The sequence below is a fragment of the Colletotrichum abscissum genome, assembly GCF_030869225.1.
Source record: "Colletotrichum abscissum strain IMI 504890 chromosome Unknown Scaffold_32.1, whole genome shotgun sequence".
NCBI lineage: Eukaryota > Fungi > Ascomycota > Sordariomycetes > Glomerellales > Glomerellaceae > Colletotrichum > Colletotrichum abscissum.
This window is the reverse complement of record NW_026850232.1, coordinates 42,706-64,386: the sequence shown is the minus strand read 5'-3', so window position 1 is coordinate 64,386 and position 21,681 is coordinate 42,706. Positions and strand designations below refer to the sequence as shown.

The following is a 21,681-nucleotide window of genomic DNA, read 5'->3' as shown; positions in this document are numbered from 1 at the left end:
TCATTTAGCCCGAGAATCAGTGCAGAAAGAAGTGCTCCTTCATTGCATGGAATATCGGAATGATGCCACCTATAACATCACATCTGATAGAAAGTCTTTCGGTCGCGTCGCCGTGGAATGATTGAACTGTGCCGTCCAGCCATGGTCCGCTGAGGTAATACCTGAGACGTCGAATCTTCTTCCTCGTTAAGCCTCCCGTGTCATTACCAGCGCCAGATACTCTGGTCTTGCAGTAAATGACAACATATTCGGACATATCTTATCAAGTACACATGAAAAAGGATTTCCATGCATCTGGAAATGAGCTGCACATTTGGTGCTGCCTAAGGAACTGTCTTGGGCGAAGACTTCGCGACCTGCATGCGCAGCCGGTGAACAAACAAAGGGTTAAATTGAGACGAAATTAGAATGCGCAGCTCGTTATTAAGCTTAGGATAGCTGCTTCGCCTCCCCACCGCACAGCTAAATTCTGCAGCCTGTTCTAATCATGTAAGCACTACCAAGAGCAGTGGGTGGGCTCGGAGCAGGGATCATTGGCCCATCAGCCTTGGAAGGATTTACTCTCCGTCAACATGCAGTCTAGTCTCCAGGTCGGAATCAACTTTCTCTTCAATGACTGAAAGTAATCGCAACTGATTTCAATGTTGGCCATGAACTACTAGGTTCCACGATGCGCTACGGTTCGTGTATTTGTTGGGTTGGGCATCTTGCCAGGCGAGTTTCCCCAGGTAGTGCTGGCAGAGGACGTTACTGCAAATTTAGTGTTAAAGTTCACTGGCGAATATCTACTGACTTGGTTCAGGATGGACTGTCAGGAACTTCTCAAGTACTTTACGTATCGTGACCATGGCACCAAACATGGTTGAGAGACACCGCCCAGTCTGCAAGACTAGAAGCAGATTGACTGAAAAGTATCACGTGGAACGGGAGGATAAAAAAGCAAACAGTTAAACATAGACCGCCCAAATCCCACAGCCCTACTTGGCAGCTCCAACCAACGACTAAATGCTGACAACACTCCTCCGGACGAACAGACTCCCGCCCCTCCCCACCATGTTTCGCTGTTTGTTTCCCAGAAGGGACCCAAGAGACTGGCACGCCTACCGTGCACCGCCGACGTCAGCCCTGGGACCGTCAGCACAAACATGCAGCTGCCATCCCAAGACTGCAATATTCTGGACTCGTGGCCAGGTTGTTGAGATTGCTGGTCAGCAGCATGAGGCCAGATTCAGTAACGAGGCAACAACTAAGCTGACATTTTGCATCCATCGGGACAATGAGTGATGTCTTGTTGTAGCCTATGTTGGTTTGATTCCAAAGCCATCAGCAGAAGGATGCTGTGCCCCATATCGTAGGAATTACCAACCTATACCCCAGATGTGTGCTTGTTGGATTGAATGAGGCTGACGCTCATCTGCGGCCACTTGATGAAGTACACAAGATTGCAATCCTTTTGTGTCGCGATCATGTTATATAATAGCCTCATCGAACGCCTCTTCATTTCTCTTTCCTCTCATCATCACACACATCACAGCATCAACAAGCAACGAGTTCGCTTTCCGGTTTTCATCTTTCCTATTTCTCTTTCCCTTGTCTCATTTGTCAGCTCGGATATCCTGTCTGTCATTCCAACAGCAAAGAAATACATAAAGTAGTCAAGATGTACACCTCCACCATTCTCTCTTCCATCCTCTTCTCCGCCGCTGCTCTGGCCGCGCCGACCACCAACCCGAACCACCCCTCCTCCTCCGCCACCATCTCCACCCAAACCGACAACAGCTCCATCGACAATGTCCTTCCCCCCATCGTCCCCGTCAACACCCGTGCCGGCAACGCAGACCTCATCACAAAGCTGATGACCGCACCCACCCAGCAAGAGCGCGTCCGCCTCCTCAACCAACCCGGCGACTTCGTCTTCGACTTCAACGACTCCGGCGCCCCCGAGGGCTCCGAGTCCCGCGGCAAGGGTGGCTTCTCCACCTCCGCCACGGCAAAGACCTTCCCGGCCCTCATCGGCAACGGCGCCGCCATGACCCTCGGCTTCCTCGGCCCCTGCGGCATGAACACGGCCCACGTCCACAACCGCGCCACCGAGCTCAATGTGATCGTCAAGGGCCGCCTTGTCACCAACTTTGTCGTCGAGAACGGCCTCGACCCCATCGCCAACACCATGGAGACGTACCAAATGTCCGTCTTCCCCCAGGGCGCGATCCACCAGGAGTTCAACCCCGACTGCGAGGATGCCGTCTTCGTTGCCGGCTTCAACAACGTCGACCCCGGTGTCGAGCAGGTTGCTCAGGCTTTCTTCAACCTCCGCCCGGATGTCGTCTCTGCCACCCTCGGCGGTGTGCAGACCATTGACGGTGCCGACCTTGAGAGCTTCCGTAAGCACATCCCTGCCAACATTGCTCTCGGCATCGACGCCTGCTTGAACAAGTGCGGCATCAAGCGCAACGCGAAGCGCGACCTCAACGAGATCTTTGGCGCGCCCCAGAACTAGACTCGTGACGATTGATGGGCTGTGATTGGGATGGCAATTGTAAATATGCATTGTTGTATGGAGCATGACAGGTAGTCAGCATTTCAGCGTAGGCATTGAAGTTCATATGGAGGGGCATAGCGTGGGCTGCATAGCCAAGGACATTGGCTCACTGGCGTTTAGATTTTGGGTATCAAATATTTTGCTTTAGACACTGTCAATACATTCTTCTACTCATCTTTGTTTTTTGCTTCACCTCACTGAACAGTGTGGCTCGATAATACAAAAGCTGCTGAGTTGTCGAGCCGCTTCATTCGGTTACGATTGTGCAATGCAACCCACATAGGTACCTAAGAAATAGTCACAGATGATTTGGAGAATGCCATCCTCATAAGTCCCAAACGCTGTCGGAAAAGTAGACCCCTTCACCTTGGCCAACGAGCTCTTCGATATTGCGAACTTGAGTTACATCAGCACGCCTCAGAGTCGTAGTGTCAGAGTTGCATCGCATCGGGCGAAATGCCAACCTCGCGTTGGACGCGCGAGGATCACCAATACAACTCAAGCTTCCTTCGCGGGCTGTCCATAGCGCTGCAGACCGCCCCGCGACCCCACGTAAGGCTGGATGGAAACCAGGGGAAAACAATGCGATGCCGCTCACATTTGCCGATAGTTTCGCCGCTAGAGAGATGATCTCTCAGCCTAGAGACTTAGGTGCGGAGGTCAGGTGGCTTGTGTGTATAAACGAGAGACACTTTCTCAGCTCGCTGGAGTATAAAAAAGCAAGCTGGCAGATGTGAACTTTGACTCAAAGAGCGCCCGACGCAACCCAACTTTGTACCACACCTTTTCTCAATCACCGTCAAATTTCAATCATGACACAAGAATTCGACTTCATAGTCGTCGGTGGTAAGTTTAATGTTCCTGGAGACAAGGTTGCCGTGAGGGGTCACGCCTCTTCATCCTCGGATATCACAACGAACCCCTCACGAGAGGAGAAACCGCACTAACAACAACAAACGACGATCAGGCGGCACAGCGGGGTGCCTTCTCGCCTCCCGCCTCGCAAACACGGCATCGAAGCCCAGTGTTGCGTTGTTAGAAGGTGGCGGTGACATCAGCAAACCCGAGTATAGGCGTACGGCTGAAAGATTCAGCACCATTGCACAGCCGGGTCTCGACTACGGCTATGCCTCGACGCCGCAGGAGCATGCGAAAAATCGCGAGGTGCCGCAGGCTCGTGGCAAGGGTCTAGGAGGGTCGAGTGCTACCAACTTCCAGGTTTGGTCACTTGGCGCGCGCGCGGAGTTCGATGCCTGGGCTGCGGCTGCAGGTGATGATGCTTGGGGATTTGAATCCGTCATTGAGAGGGTTAGGAAGGTAAGTCGAAACCAGTCTTGAAGAGAGATCTCACCTTATCTTGGTCTCGAGCTGACTTCGAAAAGCTGGAAAACCTCCACCTTGATGATCTTTCCAAGGAGTGGGCTGAATATGTGAAGCCCGATCCGAAGTATCACGGTTTCTCTGGGTAACAATTCACTTTTCATTGCAGTGGTCCACTTTTCTGACATTACTCAGGCCCATCGACGTCTCCATCGGACACGTGGAACGAGAAACAAAGTCCTTTATCGACGCTGGAGTTGATCTCGGGGTGGGTTGATTGACAAGCCAGACGACAATGGTTGAGGCAGTGGACAGTGATGCTGACCCCGTGATAGCACAAGCGCAACCTTGACCCCAACGATGGTGACCCAATTGGCTTCTCGCTGAACTCGACAACTAGTCTGAATGGTGTCCGAGTGACCGGTGCATCTGCATTCCTCGAGAAGAATGTTCCAGCAAATTTGACCGTTCTGACCGAGAGTCGTGTGGTCAAAATCATCTTTGAGAAGGATCGTGCAGTGGGTGTTCTGAAGGAAGATGGTTCGCAGGGTAAGCTTGCGTAAAATCCCAGTTGATACCTGGCGATTCACTGACCCTGAAACTTCAGTTCGAGCGAAGTACGAAGTCATTCTATCAGCCGGCGCCCTTGACAGTCCCCGTCTACTGCTACTTTCAGGTATCGGACCTCAAGCAGACTTGGGTGCCCTCGGAATCCCCGTGGTCAAGAACCTCAATGGTGTGGGGAAGTCCTTTACAGACCACCCCATGATCGTGACTTGCTTTCAGATGAAGTGCGGCTTCACTGATAGGATGGGGCTCTCTGACCCAAGCAAGTACGAGGAGGCCGTGAAGCAACTCGCAGAAAGTGGGAACGGACCGCTTTTGGGGCATTTCTCGTCTGTTCCGCATGCTTTCCTCAAGAATGATCGGGCTTATGAGTCGCCTGAATTCAAGAAACTCCCCGCTGATGTGAAAGGCTATCTGCTCGAGGAAGGTGTCCCTAGCTATGAGCTTGTCGTAAGTTGTACTAGGGCTGAAAAGCATGACCCTCAACTAACGTCAACCTACAGATTGGACCTTTGATTCCTCCTGATCATGTCTTCGAAAAGTCTAGCGACGGGTTCTTTTCGGTATTCGTTGCAAACATGAACTCTGTCTCTCGAGGAACAATCAAATTGGCTTCAGCCGACCCCGCGGACCCCCCTCTGATTGACCCGAAGTATCTCAGCAACCCTTTCGATTTGGTAAACCTGCGAGAAGCGCTAAGAGAAGGACTCAATCTCCTCAAGACCAGCACGATGAAAGACCATTTCGTCAGGCCGATATTTGCACCAAAGTCGGAGAGCGACAAGGATATTGATGTGAGTTAGAAGCTTATCTCAGCAATTAGGGGTAGTTGCAATTTTCTAAGTATAGCGCTGACTGAGCTTCCAGGACTTCATCCAAGAGAACGTGGCGGGACTATGGCATCCATCTTGCAGCGTGAAGATGGGTAAGAGCGAGCGAGATGGCAGCTGTGTCAACGGAGACCTTCGAGTTCACGGCTTGAACGGCTTGCGGGTTGCGGATTTAAGTGTGACAACTATACTGCCTAGGTACGTTTCTCATCTTCTTTAAAGTGATACAAGATAGTTGCTGATAAAAGTTCAACAGTGGTCGTAAGTTTGCTACAAGCTCACCTTTTACGTCGCGTTCGATAGCTTCGTGTATTTCATTGCTGACAAGTGCTTCTAGATCCTCAGATCGTCGCCTATGTTATTGGGCAACTGGCCGCAGAAAAAATTGCGCGAGACTACGGGTTGGATACCAAGAGGAAAGAGAAGATCTAATAGTTAGTCAAGGATGTACGAGTATATTAAATGAGAAAACTTTTCTTCGTAAATCCATTCCAGCATTCTACCTTCAAATAAGATATCTGAAACCCTTTCCAATGAGTTGCGCCTGCCCAGCAGCCTCAGCTTCTTGCTCCCTCATCTCCAACTTCTTGTTCTCTCTCTTCAGAACAAAGTGCAACACAGTGGCAGCAACAATCGCCATCAAGGCCATCGCAGCATTCACACTGAAAGCTAAGACGAACCTTGGTGTCGCGTTGTTGGGGTACAAGTAAGATCCGTAGATGCCTGAGAGCGTAGAAAACGCGTTGTTAAACGCCACCGCAGCGGCGCGCTTCGCCGTAGGTCGATAGATCGTGTTAGCAGTCCAGACCATGGACATATTAAAGCCAGTATAGATCCCAGGAAGCATGATCATGGCGCCAAAGTATCGGGGCCCAATGCCTGTCGCGGCGCTGGAGATGATGAATCCGACGAGCGAGCAAGCCAGCGGGGCGACGGTGTGCCAGTACCTCTCGTTCATACGGTCGGCGTTCCAAGATACTGCCGCGCAAACGATGCATGCCAGGAGGTAAGGCGGCGAAGTAAGAAGCAGCGTTGTGATGCGATCCTTTCCGAGACTCGCAACGACGGTGGGGAAGAAGCTATTAATCGAAATCGAGGATGCGGCGCCGTAGACAAGTACGACAAGAATCCAGTTGATAGGATCAACCATGATCATCTTGAAGCCGTCAAAGATGGGCTGCGATGATGAGCTCGTCCAATCCTCCTCGCCCGCGGCGTCGACTTCCATGCGCCACATGGCCAGCTGTCGTTCTTGGTCTGTCAGCCACTTGGTATTGGCTGGGAAGTCTGGCAGCACGAAGAACGCGCCGAGGGCAATAGCGACGGTAAGCGATCCCTCGATGATGAAGAGCCAACGCCAGGCTAGCAGGCCGCGGGCGCCGTCCATGCCGTTCGTGATGCCGGCTGCGATTAGACCCGAGGAAGCCCCCGAAAGCATGGAGCCGCTGTAGAATAGTCCGGTACGGACGCCAAGTTCTTTACGAATGTACCATGAGCTGAGAGTTGCGAGGCAGCCTAATATCACAAGTTCGTTAGGATTTTCTTTCTCTGCAGTATTTTTATACGGACAAGGTACCAATCTTTACTCACCTGGATAAAAGGCTGCTTCAACAAACCCAAGAAAGAATCGAGTTGCCACCAGTCCGCCAAAGCTATGTGTTGCGCCGCTGCAGGCACATAACACGCCCTGGTAGTTTGCATGATCATCAGCATGATGCTCTGTTGAAGGATGGTTACACAAACCGAGATCCGAATGAAGAAATTCCAGCGACCGGTGCTGTAAGTGATGCGTCACGTTACACGCACGCTATGCGGCCATGGGTTCGCCAACCAACGCGGCAGTGAGATCTAACCGGTCGATCCCGAACGCGACGAAGAAAGAAGAAACTTCGAACCAGACTTACCCAAACGCACATGCATCCCGTCAGATAGATCGCAGGACGTCCTATCTTGTTCAGGAACATGTTTGAAGGTACCTGCATCAGGATGTACCCCACAAAAAGAATCGAAACACAAGTCTAGGGTAATTACCGAATTAGCTACAAGCCTCTGGGCTTGAAGGTCATCAGTTGTTTGAGCTTCAGCTTACCTGAAATTCGTTGCCAGTCAGACCCAAATCTTTTTCCAAACCGCCCAGCCTTGCCGAGCCGATGGCATTTCTATGACATTATTAGTCTAAAAGTCAAGTTATCCGGCGCACGCAGCTTGCTGACCTGTCGAGGTAATTCATGATATAGATCAAAATCATTGTAGGCAGCATTCGCAAGTCAACCTTCCTGATCAACTTCTTCTCAAGACTCTTCAATTCTTCTTGTGACAAGTCTCTGAGAAGCTCCGGCAACTCTCTTCCAGGCCATATCGTCGTCTGCCCCTCGGAACTGGACTTGCTGTCCGATGTCAAGTCCATCGCTGCTTTCTGCAAGTCAGAAGGTTTCACTTCCTTGGTTTCGGTCGACATCTTTGTCGCTGCCCCTCAGTGGAAACTCCAGGAGTATGATGAGAATAAATGGGTACAGGAGTAGCGTTTCTTCAAACTCCCGTCATAGAGAACAGACACAAGTGGAACGGATATATACCTGCGCTCCTCGGTCTCAGGAAGCCGTCGGTTTCTGAAGAAGGAGGTCTGTATTGGTACACAATTGACCTATTGACTAAGGTAGTCGAATAATCGGATCTCTGGCAGGTTCAGTCCGGGTCACCCCTCTAATCGTGATAACGGGTTATCGGTATCTTCTTGTCAAGATAAGTGCCCGTTTTGACAAGGACGAGGGTGCCTTCAGAAAAACAGGCTAAATGCGACCGTCTCCGCTCAATGTCAAGCTGTCAGTCGTCTGAACAGCATCGACCTTGTAACGGCTGTTAATGCAAGGATGCCGTAGTTTTGAAGCTAAGGACTATGGACGGAAGTTTAAGAGTCGCAGATTGCGGGGGAGAGACGAAGAAGCAATTGGGACAAGAAAACTATCACTTTATCATTCGGCCGCTAGAGCTGAGAAGCCGAAGGCGTATTGTGATGTGGTTGTCGCACAAGACTCCAAATGTGACGCGGTGCCAATCGTCCCCTCTTTATCTTCCCCTTTGTGTCTCCTGAGTCCTCCCCAGCCTTGTTAACCATTAATTCCCTGCTTGGCTCGGCGATGGACTCGGCCCCACGAACCCGACTGATAGGCGCACACGCACAAACCAACATTCTCGTCATTTCGTCGCGGAGGCGGATCTCGAGACCGATGGCTCACGGCATTATCGTCCGTTGAATCTGCAGTAGAATCGAGGGGTGGCGTACTTGGCACGAATTGGCAGGCATCAGTTGGCAAGGGATCTAGGTTGCTGCGCGGTCACTGTGGCGATTTGATTGGGAATGTTTAGTTGGCCCCGTCCCACCGATATGGTTCCCGGGGAAGCACGGATGTTCTGCCCAAGGCTGCGCCGCATGCGTGCGGCCGTAGGAAACGTCTTCGGCATCTTGGTCGGTGGTCTTTGCATCACCGGCCGAACTTGACTCTCCTCCTTGGTTATAAGAGTCCGAAAGGTGGTTTCAAGGTAGAAAAGGTAGCAGTTCGAGGGTAGACTAAACACTAAAGATCAAATTATCGCATACTCGACGTCGTCCGTTCCGGAAACTCTCAGAATACCCTCATCTTCAATATGGCCAAGCCATCCATCCTCATCGTAGGCGGAGGTGTCTTTGGTACCTCCACAGCCTACCACCTCTCACAAAGAGGATATGAAAACGTCACGGTGCTTGATCGCTTCGACGCACCCTCCAAAGACTCTGCGGCCACCGACCTGAACAAGGTCGTACGGGCCGACTACCCTAACCCGTTATACGCGAAGCTAGGCATGGAGAGCATGCAGGAGTGGAAGGACCCCAAATCCATCTTCGCAGGGATGTATCGCGAGAGCGGCTGGGTCATGGCGGGCCACGGCCTGACGCGGGGATGGCTCAATAGCGCCATGGAGACAGCCAAGAAGGCGGGTCGCGAGGGGGTGCGGTTCATGACGGCCGGGGAGATGAAAACGAGGTGGCCCGCTCTGACGGGGGAGTTCCCGGACTGGACCAACCTGTGGAGTCCTGCGGCTGGCTGGGTAAGTTTCCATTTTGCCAAACGATATCACTTACAGGACGACAACGTAGTAAAGTGACGACAAACTGACTACGATCGGGAAAATAGGTGCCGTCCGGACAAGCTCTGTTAAGAATGGCAAACGCCGCCAAGTCACAGGGGGTCAAATACATATGTGGAGAATCCGGTCATGCTAAGAAGCTCGTGTTAGACGGCAACGGGAAGTGCGAGGGTGTCTTGGCCGCAGACGGGACACTGCACGTGGCGGACATAGTTGTATTGTCCACTGGTGCCAATACTGCGACCCTAGTTGATGCGAAGAAAGAAGTGGTGGCACAAACATCAGTCATCTGTGTGATGAAGCTGGAGCCGCACGAGATCGAAAGGTACAAGGATATGCCCATCATCGATGACTTCGAGCAGGGTACGTAGGCAGTTTATCTTGGAAGAGTGACATGGCGCATTCAAACTAACCGAGGTATCTAGGAATCATCTTTCCACCAGATGAGAATGGCTTAATCAAGCTATGCAGTTGCAGATGTCTCACAAATTATCGCAACAGATATGTTCCAGGGGCTTCTATCCTTCACTCGTTAGGCGATTATCCAGACGACGGATGCCCTAAGGAAGTCGAAGATGAAATGCGTACGTTTGTTAGAGAGATAATCCCAGAGCTGGCTGACCGGCCGTTCATCTCTTCCAAAATGTGCTGGTATGTATTGAGACATCATCCTTGAGATCTTGTCGGCTTTTCCATTTCTTCCGAATCCTCCATGCTAACTCGAAATTCAGGGACGGTCTAGCCGGTGATCTCAACTTCAGAATCTGCCCTTACCCCGAAACTCAGAACTTGTTCGTCGCGACGATTGGATCAAATCACGGATTCAAGTTCCTTCCAATCATTGGCAAGTACGTCGCCGACATGCTCGAGGGGAAATTGGGTAAGGAATGGCAGGATCTGTGGGCTTGGAAATTTGGAAAGGTTCCTGATGATTTTCAAGATCCTCACCCATGGCCGCTCCGCGATATCTCAGACTTATCAGGCTGGAAAGGCCGGAATGCGGCTGGTGATGGCAAACTCCCCTGGACATGGAGTCGCCTCTAGACTAATATCTGGTTTAATGCCAATTTTTAATGAGACATGCATACTTGATAGATTGGGGATGGATTATTCACGCAGAGCTCCTTGACACTTGCTTGTGTCTTCTCGGAAATAAAGTATCTGAACGTGATGCAGTCCATCTTATTCCCATTTGCAACGCAGAATTCGTAGTCTAGCTTTAAATACTTACCAACATCCAGTAGAGCCTGGTCCTGGCAGCCAACACCAATAGCAACTCGCCAGTTGACACATCCCAGTTCTGCGCCATTACACATGACAGCTAGCAGTGGCCGATGCATGCCGCCCCGCCGCTATCATTCTGTACGACCCAGCAAACATACCGCAGTACTTCCAACTACTTAAAACGGGTTGGGGGATTTTCGTTATCAGTAAAAACCTCCGCACGTCGATATCAGTCCGCGTGGTCGACGTGGGTCCCTCCTCTTTACCCCGTATTGCCCATCGTCTTGGACCTTCCCACCTCCGATACCGCCGGCAAACGACATCAGGCAAAGGAGCATGTCGATCCGACCAGTCTTTTCGAGTTGAATCCAGTTTCTTATGGAGCACAAATGTCCCTTTGCCGTTGTGATTTTTAGACCAATTGAGACATCGTGAACTTAGTTGTGATGATGACTAGAACGCCAAGAGGTCGAAGCGCAGTAGCCTGCAAGGCCTGTCATACGCAAAAGCTCAAGTGCAATGGCGGTACGTTGCTGTAATCAGTTGCGAACTTCTTTCTTGTGCTAATTGGAATGCCCATAAGGAGCACCATGCGAGCGATGTCAAACCCGAGGGAGGCCCTGCGTTTACCCCGTAAGAGAGAAATACATCACGGTCCCTCAAAGTTATTTGCGGAGACTCGAGAGACAGCCAGCAGTGGCGCAAAGATCGGGAGATCCGATCTCATCGCCAGAGTCGGTCCGTACGGATCCAAACGACTTTGCGACACCGCTCTCGCCCAAATCTAGTCAGATTATCAAGGAAGAGGAACTGGAAGATTGTAGTGCAGAGTTCTTCGTGAAGAGGCTCCGACAACTTTCGTGGACAGCAGCATCCGGTGATCCTACCAGCAAACAGACTAGGGAGTCTACCGGCACAAATGCCGAGAGCTACACATATTCTCGGCTGAAGTTCGATTTTCTACGTAAGTCGATTGCTCACAACAACCAACAAGACGTTCGCTTATGCGATGCACAGAATCTGAAGTCTCGTTCCGACTTCCGCCCCGACCATATGCATTCCACCTACTCCAGGCCTTTGATGAAGGCTTCAGTGAATATCACTGGTTCCTCCGTAAGAGGTTCCGGGAAAGGATTCTTTTGACCTACTCGGACCCGCAGTCGCAATCTCACGATCGCAACTGGTTGTGCAGGGTTTCAGTTGTCTTGGCCCTCGCTGAGAGCTGGAATCGATCTCGAATGTCCTCAGCTGTCCACATGGAAATTGCAGGGAAGCATCCGACCAGTCCACCGCAAAGAGGAGCTGCTGTTCCCTTAACTTTGCCTCCAGATTCTCAGTCAACGTCGCAAACACTGCCGCCACCTCCGGGGTCCGAATTCTTCGAACAAGGGTTGATGCTTCTCAAGATGTCTGCGGAAGAGCCTGTGCCAGAAGATGTAGAGGCACTTTGCTTGATTGTGAGTACTTATGCCTATCAACCAATGCCAAACCACTGACAACATGTCTTGGCGTTTTACTGCTACTCACTCAACCGACGTAAAACGGCTTACTCGTACGCCAGCCAAAGTGTTGCGCTGGCCAAACTCTTGCATCTTCACAAGCCACATCCTCTGCCCAAGGCCCTAGACCAGCAACGCAAAGTGCGCGTTATGAACGAGCACAGGAAGAGGCTCTGGTGGACATCCTACTGCATGGACAGAATGATATCAACGGAGCTTGGCGTCGCTGCCGCCGTGGCTTGTGTGCCAGAAGGCATGCAACTCCCGTCATCGGCCGGACTAGACGCTGAAGACCTCGAGGAGTTTTCTGATCCGGGGCTTCTGACAATGCAAACTCAGCTCTGCGAGATCAAGCGGAATGTTGTAAGAACGGCGGCTCAACACGTTGATGTTGATGACGAACGTCGACTAGAGATTATTAAGCCATGTCTCGACACTTTGCAGGAGTGGAGATCAAGTCTGCCGCAGCAAGTAGCTTTCACCTTCGAGGAGAGCCTGCCTACGAGATTGATGGAAGCACCTCACGGTAGAATCCTTGCATCCACCTACATGCGATATCACCAGGTGAGCTCGCGTTCCATTCCTTCCCGGATCAATCGCCGACTTCTTTTCTAACAATAATCCAGTGCTTCATCTTACTGTTGAGGCCACTTTACCTTCAAAAGCTTTCTTCAATCGTTCAAAAGCGACGATCAAACAACCCACCGAGTTTCACCGGGACCGACACACCAATAGATACCGATGACCCGATGAGAGCCGTCAAGATACAGTGTCTTCAAGCCGCACGGAACAATTGCAAGATCCTCCTCGGGCTCTGGAATTACGATAAGATTGGTAAGCATTTGCATCATTGTGATGCCCCTGAATTAGAAGGAAGGAGCTAACGATTGTCTGCCCAGCGAAATTCGGATACTGGGAATCTCTACACTTATTCTCCGGTCTTGCAATCCTCGCACTCGCCCGAGTCTCCATCGAGGAAGGTCAAGATTTTAACCCCAACAGCGAAGACGATGTAGCACTCTACACGCGGACACGAGCACTACTCAGAGAAATGGCTCGCGTCGGCAACCCCGCGGCCAAAGATCACGATGTCTTGCTCTCAGATGTTGAGGCAATGGTGAAGAGAATCTCACGAGAGGAAAAGACAACACCGCGGCAATCTAGTGTTGAGGAGACTGACGGTAATGTGGAAATGGAGACTGATCTGAGTTTCTCGGATTTCATGTTCTCTGATGGAAATGCTGACCAACAGATCTGGAGTGATAAGGACTGGGAAAGTATCTTGAGCACATATACGCAAGGCATTTGACTAGATCAGTCAAAGTTGAATCACGAGCTCACTTTGATGACATGTGAATGCGAGATCTATTTTGCAAACGCCGCAGGACGGAGATTCACGGCGTAGGGGCATGAGATTTCATGAATCCTAAAGGAAGAGGAGTGCGCGGCTTGCAACGAATTTTATGGATTAAAGTTCTAGAACAGCTCTATCTGTGTGCAACTATTGTTTTTATGTTGTATTCGCATCTCACCCTCTATTGACCTGCATTCAGGTTGAGCGAAAGAGACAAGAATCGGCAGTTAGGAAATATGATGGAAGAGACAAGACATAGAATGAAAAGCATGACCAGCGGCAGGATAACAAAAGAAACTTGAGAACAATTCCTCTGAACATGGTGTTTGAGCACAACCTGGCTGGTCTTGAACTAAATATTAGGTATGAAACGAATGTAGCTTGTTTGCAGAGCAACGAATCCATGATGTAACTGTCGCAACGAGCTCTTTGCAGCAAAATCCATCTCGCATGAAAGGTGGACCTCATTGATTGCATTCCACTCAAGGTAAAGATGCCGTGTTGACAGGGGAATTCAGCCTATGAGAGGCGACTTCGCTTGGGGGGGGGGGGGGGGGGGCTCAGGGGCTGCCACCCAGAAGGGGGCTTCCCCCCCGTTTTTTGGAAAAAGGCGGTGCCCCCCCCCCCCCCCCCCAACAAGGGGGCCCCCCGCGCGGTCCCCCCCACCCCCGGGCAAAAAGTAGTGTTCCCGGAATCTCGCCACCCCCAACGGGGTTAGGGGCGGGGGGGTGAGGGTCTACAGGTCTGCACACTGAACAGCGGCTACTCCTCCGTTTCTTGGACAAAGCAGTGTCCCATCCGCCATCACCACACAACGGTGCGCCTCGTCGGCTGTCGCCCAATCTCCTGGCAAAAAGTAGTATCTCTGGATATCTGCAGCCTCCAACGGGGTTGACGTAGGTGAGAAATGCGGAAGCCGCCACGTGCAGACCCATCTCTCAACGTCGAGGAATATGAGTTTATGACGCGGCATCAGCGACAACGGTTCCCTAATCCGAGATGCGATGCGTGTAGGAAGAGCGACGCATGCGAAGGAAGAGGAGTCACAAAATACTGGTTCTTCCCCGCTGTTGCCGTTTTCATCTCGGGATTTTATCCGCAGTTCGTTTACATCGAAAAGGAAGTACCTGTGCCTAAGTCGGTTCGACACAGTGGTGCTTAACAACTGAAGAAGAATGCGTGATGATCCGGCCTGCGCGAGGAGTCTTCCCACTGTGTAATGTTCATCTTCATCACCCTGGCCTTCTGTGGGAGAGACTGGGGAGATGCATGGCCCAACAAGATGTGGTTGCGAATAACGCTGTTCCCCAACTTCACGCATGGTAGACCACTGGAAGACTTGAACCTTACTGGGTCCGAAGGCAAGCAGGTACTCTTGTTTGGTTGGGTGATTGATCCATTTGCACTGCTCCATGTTTTTCGGAAGTTCAGCCTCGGTCCAATGCTGGGTCTCGAGATCGACGGAAAGGAGCATGGAGGGCGTGCGCGCGCATAACTTCTGGCCTGCCGTTTGAAACAACAAACCTGTGGCCCTGCCTTTCTTAGGTGCAAGGATGACGTTGAGCTCCGAATCAGCCTTCCAAGCTTGGCGATCATCGACGCCTTGGGAAACAGTTTTGATCCAAAGCCTTCGAGCTCGATTAGCCAGTGCGATCCGACGACCATCATCACTCCATGCCATGTGGGTGACAGACATTCGGCTACTCAACCTTTCCATCCGGAGAACTGTACCGTTGCCGTTTTCACAGAGGTCTACCAGGCCGTTGTCTGTTCCGAAACAATAGAGAGTGCCTTGCGGTTGCGATGAGAGAATGTTCAGGCTATTGACTCGGGCTGACTGGTGCTCCGGGAGGAGTGACATCTTGGCAAGACTTTCCGTCTCACCAGTCGCATCACTGTTGTGATCTGGGACTTCAGAGCTGTCTGAAAGACGAATCAACGTGTTTGGTTCCCACACGTTGCCATAAGGCCCGCGCATATCGTAAAGCCGCCGGGAATCTGAACTGAAAGCCAGATCATTAACGAAGTCTTGCGAAGATAGCTGATATAGCAGCGAGAAATCGGCTGTGGCGAAAATCTTGATTGTGCCTCGGGGGTCGCCAGTTGCTACGAGGGATCCATCCCGAGACACAACCATCTTGTTGGCACCGGTGCCTACCATCAGCCTCGTCTCCTCTTCGAAGGGATCCCACTTGAACATCAGACCGATTTGAGTCAAGCCGAGAACTTCACCACTATAAGGATGCCATCTTAAATGATACACCTCTCCCACAGTCTTTCTCTTGCTTGATATGTTTGCTTCATCCGCGGGGATGTGACATTGACGTAGCATTTTTGGTGGATCGAGTTCCCATGCAGCAACAGGATGTGCGCGATAACCAAAGACGACCATGGTCCCATCTGGACTGAGCGCCGAACAGTTGGGAAAACTGTGGACAGTTCCCTCAAATCTTTGTTCTGTGATTTCGGAATGTATGGTCCATCGGGGATCTGTGGGGCTGTGAACAGAGAGTCTCCGAATGCACCGGTCTTCATTCGCAACTAATACAGTCTGATCGTCCTCGATGAAGCGAAGAGAGTGGGGTCGAGGGCGGTCCATCGGGGTTTTTGCAACCTGGAGGCAGTTTCCTGTCATAAGGTTCCACACTCTGGTAGTCAGATACCCGTAGGTAACGAGCAAATCCCCCAAGGAGTTGGCTTGCATGGAGAGCACTCGTTCCGGATGAGAGAATCTTCGTTGCTCTTCAAATGTGACAGCATCGTAGATCAGTACATGACTTGACGTATGAATGGTCGATAGAACAACAATGAAACTACCCGCAGCAAGCACTGCGGATGCTGATGCACCTTGCTCAAAAGACAGACGTGTGAGACAGTCATCCCATGCGGAGCCCAAGGACCCGGAGATTTGAAGTGAGTGACCCTCTTTACACGTTCGAGTAACAGTGTCCCGCGAATATCGAAATATCAACAGCAAAAACGAGATATACACATCATGTTGTCTTGGATCCCTCGTCAAATGCTATGGTGCGCTGTTGCTAAGGTTATGCAATCTAGAAAACACAAAAGTAGAATGGTAAGAAGAAGAGGAACGGTTCCGTTCGAACTCACGTTACGTCCTAAGCCGCCTCGCAAGGGTCGCTCCATGTGTTATCTTCTGGCTTCATGGGAGAAATCAGGCTCCACGCCGTGTTTTCATCGGCGGCCTCGGAAGACAAACTTGCTTACAGTACTTTACATGTACCTACTACCTATATTACCTAGAGCCTTGCCTATTATGCAAGACGCGGATTTTGTGTCCCGACCGGGAAATGGCAGGGTGCTGTGTCGACGAAACCACACACTCCGCTTGAATGCCCAAACAATTTGGCGCGGAGCTCGAGCGTTGGTTATGTGCCCGGCGTTGGTGTGATTGTGTGACCTTCTATTCTGAGCGTGTTTGGCCGCCACAATCCACATTTAGAGATAGCTGCTGGCAATCAATATGATTATCGGAACACTATCCCGGCAGCTTGCTTCAATATTGATGCTTGCATGAGGATGATCTGGAAGGGGGGGAGGCTGGGCACATGGCACGTAAGATACTTTGTGACTAGAAGCTCAACAGAAACAGATCCCAGAGTCACTTCTGTGACGGAGGCTTCTTGCAATAAATGAGTCCACACCTTGACCATTTCGTTGTTGGTTTAAATCAGTCCGTTGTCGTAGCATTTTCTCAGTTGACTGGTTGTGAACTGAGTTTTCGATGTGCATATTGTCTGCCTTTGTTCCAACTCCGAGAGTTAACACGAGGCAGCATGGAGACATCTGCGGCGCTTCCTGGCGGACCTCACACAGACAGCAAGAACAGCGTCATTAAACATAATGACCACAATGACATCAGCTTTGCCAACAACAACAACAACGTTTCTGCCGGCCTGGTTGACAAGTCAAACAATGACCTGACATCTCATCTGTTGATCCAGGAGATGAGGGTTCGTCAGAATGGTGTTTTTCCGATGGATGAGGCAATTTCTGACGGTACGTCTGCTAAATGATCAATGACCCTCACCCTGAGCCTTGCACTCTGTTTCTGAGGTCTAACTTCCTGCAGCTCTGCCAGACGGGTTCGCGTTTGTCTCAGTGGTGTATTTTGGGTACAGTTCTTGGACCATTACTGGCAAGCTAATTGCTCGCTCTTCAAACGTCGGCTCGGTCTTTTTCGTCAAGATAGCATACGGAGAAACCGGCAGAGTCATGCTCTTGGGCGAATTCGAGTCATCTAAGATTATCTACGAGCTTATGCCAGACTTCATACCGCAGCCTTTTGGGTACGGGAAGTATAAGAAAGCAGACACGCCCACTTACTTCTACATGTCTCAGTTCGTTGACCTCGACGTCACAATGCCACAAGATCCCTCGATGTTCTGCGAGCGCCTGGCCGAACTTCATCTTGGGAGTCAACGCCTTGCAGACAAATTTGGCTTCCACGTCACTACATGCGATGGTGATCGCGCGCACATCGTCGAGTGGGAATCAGACTGGGCCGTGTTCTACCGGAAGATGTTCCTTCATACGCTTAGCTTAGACATCAAACGGAACGGCTCATGGCCCGAGTATGAGCTTGCCGGACATCAGGTAGCTTGGAAGGTTATCCCACTGCTTCTTGAGGGCCTCACATGGAACGGGAATCCGATCAAACCCAGCCTGATTCATGGCGACCTGTGGGAGGGAAACACAGGCATTAGCAACGAGACGAATCTACCGATGATGTTCGACGCCGGATCTTACTTTGCACACAACGAGATGGAGCTAGGCCACTGGGTCTGTGAATTTTCAGCAACGTTTGGTGCCAAGGCATATATGGACCAATACGTTGAGTCCTTCGGGATGGCGGAGCCCGTTGAGGAGTTTGACGATCGAATCCGGCTGTATAGCCTCAAAGGGGGCATAAACTACTCTGCCGGCCATCCTGGCAGCAGACTAAGAAAATCGTGAGTCTCGGTGGATCCATCATTCTGAGATCATAAGTCTCCCACTAATATGCCGTAGGGCTTACAATAGCATGTGCTACCTCTGCGAAAAATACGCTCCAATCGACGGCATTGATGCCTACGACGAAGCCATCGACCCAATAAAGACAGGGGCCAAGATTGTGTCCCACGAGGAGATAAACTGAGGATATGAGCAGTGTCGGGTGTCTATACTGCAAGCCGGTCTGCCGTTTGTTTCGATCATGTCAGGAGCAGCTCGGAGACGACGAGCCCGGTATCAACATCCATATCAGCAGTGGCGTCTAGACGGCGTGTAAGTCATTAGTTCCGGACTCACCGAAGATACAAACTCCGGAATGGCAACAGTGAATCGTGTCTTTCAATGTCTAATTCCATCGTGAATAGTTTGATTTTCCCGTTATTACGGATTTGTCTTAACCTTTTGAAGACGCAAGCACATCAACCCCGAGTGATTTTGTTTCCGATCTCTGCTTTCCAAGCTTTCGACCCACCGTACAGTGAAAACATTCTGCATGGCTGTGGGTTTGTAGACGGCTTGTAGACCGTAAGATTCATAGTCCCGGACGCTGATGACCGCGTGAGTTACTCTTCTTGCTCCTGGTGCCGTCCCTGGTCCATGGTAGTGGTGTCCGATGACTATTTTGGATGTCTACTACCAGAGAGAAACTCTTTACGCCCACGACCTTCCTGCGACCAGAGAATAGGGGTCTCAGGACCCATATGTGATTAGGCGGTGTCAAGACGCGTCAACATGGGCGGAACAACGTTCCGTCTTTGCGCAGGTGGGCGCCATGTAGGCAAATATTGTCCACGTAGCTCACGCCATGTCTTGGTGTAAACAGCAGTCCCGGGTACAGGAACCGTGACCTCAAAGCGGGGTACCAATCTTGGCGACGTTGGATTTAGGTTGTAAAGAGCCGGCCGGAACTTCGTGCTAGGTATTGACCTCCACAACCCTGAGATCTCGAGATTGATCTCAAAATAATAACGTTTGGTAGATGCCCCAATAGTCTGCTCATTTGATGTGCCATCTTCTGGATTCCTTAAGACCATCTTGCTCCTTTATTGGAGGTACGGTGGCTCAGAAGAATCACGCTACTTCAATTGCATGAGTTTATGAAAGTACCAGACTGTAGAGCATAGTACATGGAAACCCATCAAATTCCTTGTAGGTGCGTATCAGGTACTGAGTACTTTCTTAGTACTCGTGCATGTCGTGCGACCAATTGGGGCCAAGAGGAGTCGGCGCGGCTTGATTTGGGCACACAGCCTGCCTTCGCCTATCACATTCTCGATCCAACTTGGTTTGCTTGAGGACTTCTGTCAAGCGTTACCTCATACGCTCAACTTATTGTCTCTCTTTCAACCTGATATGTCAAACCTGTCAAGCACAAAAACTCGTAAGGAAGAGCAACTTGCTTGCCCTCAATTGACACGGTTTGCGGCTCCAACAGGTCGCGCATCTGGATGAATTTCGACGGTTTACTACAGTACAATTGATTTATCACGGAAACTCGCAATGCTTCCCTCAAGTTCCTCTCATCAACAATCTCCTGGCATGGACTCTCGACCCCTCACCGCCATACCTACGCCTCTAGCAGTTGCCATCGCCGACCGGGAGAAGCTGGGCCAGAATGAGGCCATACACGTAGCTCAGGAAGCCTCTCGCGACCAGAAATACTCCGTGTTTTCTCAAGTGATGCGCAAATACCTTACCTACCTTCTCGGCCTCATTCTGACCCTGTCCACGCTCACAGCAACCATCTACTTCCCTCTGATACCTATGCTTAGCGCTGAGCTGGGTGTGTCGATTCAGGCCATCAACTTGACAGTCACTGTTTACGTTGTAGTTCAGGCCGCGTCCCCTGCCTTTTTCGCTTCACTTGCCGACGCCGTTGGCCGTCGACCGGTGCTTCTCGGGCTGATCGCCCTTTATACAGTTGCAACTCTTGGCCTTATTCTATCATTCACTTTCAGCACGGGACGGAATGGCTACAATGCACTGGTAGCATTACGAGCTTTACAGAGTCTGGGTGGCTCGACCATGCCTCCCCTAGCTTACGGCCTCACATATGATATAGTCCCTGTTGCAGAGCGAGGCAGTATGCTTGGACCGATGCTAGCATTCTGCAACGGCATTTCGGCTGTAGGCCCCATGATTGGGGGTGGAATAGCGCTGGGAACTGGAGGTGTCCTTTGGGTGTGGGTAGCCCTCCTGGTGGTAGCTGCCGTGTGCCTGCTGCTGACAGGATTCACATTGCCGGAGACGGCGAGGAATGTCGTAGGAAATGGGAGCCTCCCAGCGTCTGGCGTATGGCGGACTTGGGTATCTTTACCTAAGGCGTCCAAAGACGGAGAGGATCGTGGATCGGATACACCCCAATCCCAAGCTCAAGCTAGCCAAGACTATTTGAGCCAGAAGCCAGTACTGGAATGGCAACCTCTGCAGGCCTTGGACTCCTTTCGTATTATTTTCTATCCGGAAGCCGCGGCGGTGCTTTGGATGATCGCCTCCTCCTACTCAGTCTATTACACTTTCCAGGTAGCCATTCCGGTTGTCTTCTCGGAGGTCTACGAGTATAACGAACTACAGATCGGCCTAGTGCTGCTCCCTGGCCTTGCTGGCATGACACTCGGTGGAATTCTAGCCGGCAAGCTTCTGGATAGAAACTTTGCCACCATCGCGCGGAAGTTGAACCTGGATATCAGCTCCAAAACTGCACATGCCAGCTCCCATTTTCCTCTGGAAGTGGCCAGATACCGGGGGTGTGAATGGTTTCTCCTTTTCATGGCCGCCTGCGTAGTGGGCTACGGGTGGGCTGTGAAATTGCATGTCCATGCCGCGGTGCCGATTGTGCTTCAGTTCTTCATCTGCGCTGCATCTACGCTACTAAGCCATACTGCAAGTGCTTTGCTTGTCGACACTTTTGCAGAAAGGCCGAGCACGACGTATGCGTCGGCACAGATTGCTCGGTGCGGTCTCAGTGCCCTATCTTCCGCACTATTGCAGCCTCTGGTTGAAGCGATTGGTAGAGGGTGGTATTTCACCATATTCATATTATTTATCAGCATTAGTGGCTTACTATCTATGGTAGTGAGTCGTACCAAGGGTGTCGGCTGGCGACAACGAAGGCGTGAACACATCAGAGCAAACGATAGTCTTTAGTTAGATGGTCGGAGTATACTGAGGCCATAACGTCTGGGATTGACAGTTTGGGAGTGTTCG

At 51.1% G+C, this 21,681-nt stretch overlaps 9 protein-coding genes across 9 annotated transcripts; 6 read left to right on the top strand and 3 right to left on the bottom strand.

The window, feature by feature from the left end:
- Positions 1-16: 16 nt before the first annotated feature.
- CABS01_11543 (uncharacterized protein) lies at positions 17-256 on the bottom strand (the record flags this gene model as incomplete). Its single annotated transcript, XM_060544898.1, has 1 exon — positions 17-256. One exon carries the CDS (start codon positions 254-256, stop codon positions 17-19), a length of 240 nt encoding a protein of 79 aa, XP_060397313.1.
- A 1,404-nt stretch (positions 257-1,660) lies between these two features.
- On the top strand, positions 1,661-2,500 carry CABS01_11542 (spherulin-1A; the record flags this gene model as incomplete). Its single annotated transcript, XM_060544897.1, has 1 exon — positions 1,661-2,500. One exon carries the CDS (start codon positions 1,661-1,663, stop codon positions 2,498-2,500), a length of 840 nt encoding a protein of 279 aa, XP_060397312.1.
- Positions 2,501-3,354: 854 nt separating this feature from the next.
- Positions 3,355-5,691, top strand: CABS01_11541 (GMC oxidoreductase; the record flags this gene model as incomplete). Its single annotated transcript, XM_060544896.1, has 10 exons — positions 3,355-3,388; positions 3,510-3,859; positions 3,925-4,007; positions 4,058-4,130; positions 4,198-4,411; positions 4,470-4,879; positions 4,933-5,223; positions 5,297-5,457; positions 5,516-5,553; positions 5,597-5,691. 10 exons carry the CDS (start codon positions 3,355-3,357, stop codon positions 5,689-5,691), a joined length of 1,749 nt encoding a protein of 582 aa, XP_060397311.1.
- A 73-nt stretch (positions 5,692-5,764) lies between these two features.
- CABS01_11540 (TNA1 is necessary for nicotinic acid import into the cell) lies at positions 5,765-7,717 on the bottom strand (the record flags this gene model as incomplete). The annotated part of the gene is made up of 5 exons (XM_060544895.1): positions 5,765-6,774; positions 6,850-6,946; positions 7,164-7,277; positions 7,349-7,418; positions 7,473-7,717. 5 exons carry the CDS (start codon positions 7,715-7,717, stop codon positions 5,765-5,767), a joined length of 1,536 nt encoding a protein of 511 aa, XP_060397310.1.
- A 1,187-nt stretch (positions 7,718-8,904) lies between these two features.
- On the top strand, positions 8,905-10,428 carry CABS01_11539 (uncharacterized protein; the record flags this gene model as incomplete). Its single annotated transcript, XM_060544894.1, has 4 exons — positions 8,905-9,345; positions 9,432-9,747; positions 9,810-10,035; positions 10,116-10,428. 4 exons carry the CDS (start codon positions 8,905-8,907, stop codon positions 10,426-10,428), a joined length of 1,296 nt encoding a protein of 431 aa, XP_060397309.1.
- Positions 10,429-11,207: 779 nt separating this feature from the next.
- Positions 11,208-13,416, top strand: CABS01_11538 (uncharacterized protein; the record flags this gene model as incomplete). The annotated part of the gene is made up of 6 exons (XM_060544893.1): positions 11,208-11,241; positions 11,306-11,572; positions 11,626-12,065; positions 12,210-12,671; positions 12,734-12,941; positions 13,007-13,416. The coding sequence occupies 6 exons, from the start codon at positions 11,208-11,210 to the stop codon at positions 13,414-13,416; spliced, it is 1,821 nt and encodes a 606-aa protein (XP_060397308.1).
- A 781-nt stretch (positions 13,417-14,197) lies between these two features.
- On the bottom strand, positions 14,198-15,661 carry CABS01_11537 (uncharacterized protein; the record flags this gene model as incomplete). The annotated part of the gene is made up of 1 exon (XM_060544892.1): positions 14,198-15,661. The coding sequence occupies one exon, from the start codon at positions 15,659-15,661 to the stop codon at positions 14,198-14,200; it is 1,464 nt and encodes a 487-aa protein (XP_060397307.1).
- A 1,597-nt stretch (positions 15,662-17,258) lies between these two features.
- On the top strand, positions 17,259-18,619 carry CABS01_11536 (uncharacterized protein; the record flags this gene model as incomplete). Its single annotated transcript, XM_060544891.1, has 3 exons — positions 17,259-17,481; positions 17,555-18,434; positions 18,493-18,619. The coding sequence occupies 3 exons, from the start codon at positions 17,259-17,261 to the stop codon at positions 18,617-18,619; spliced, it is 1,230 nt and encodes a 409-aa protein (XP_060397306.1).
- Positions 18,620-19,974: 1,355 nt separating this feature from the next.
- CABS01_11535 (uncharacterized protein) lies at positions 19,975-21,593 on the top strand (the record flags this gene model as incomplete). Its single annotated transcript, XM_060544890.1, has 2 exons — positions 19,975-21,494; positions 21,551-21,593. The coding sequence occupies 2 exons, from the start codon at positions 19,975-19,977 to the stop codon at positions 21,591-21,593; spliced, it is 1,563 nt and encodes a 520-aa protein (XP_060397305.1).
- Between the last annotated feature and the right edge of the window lie 88 nt (positions 21,594-21,681).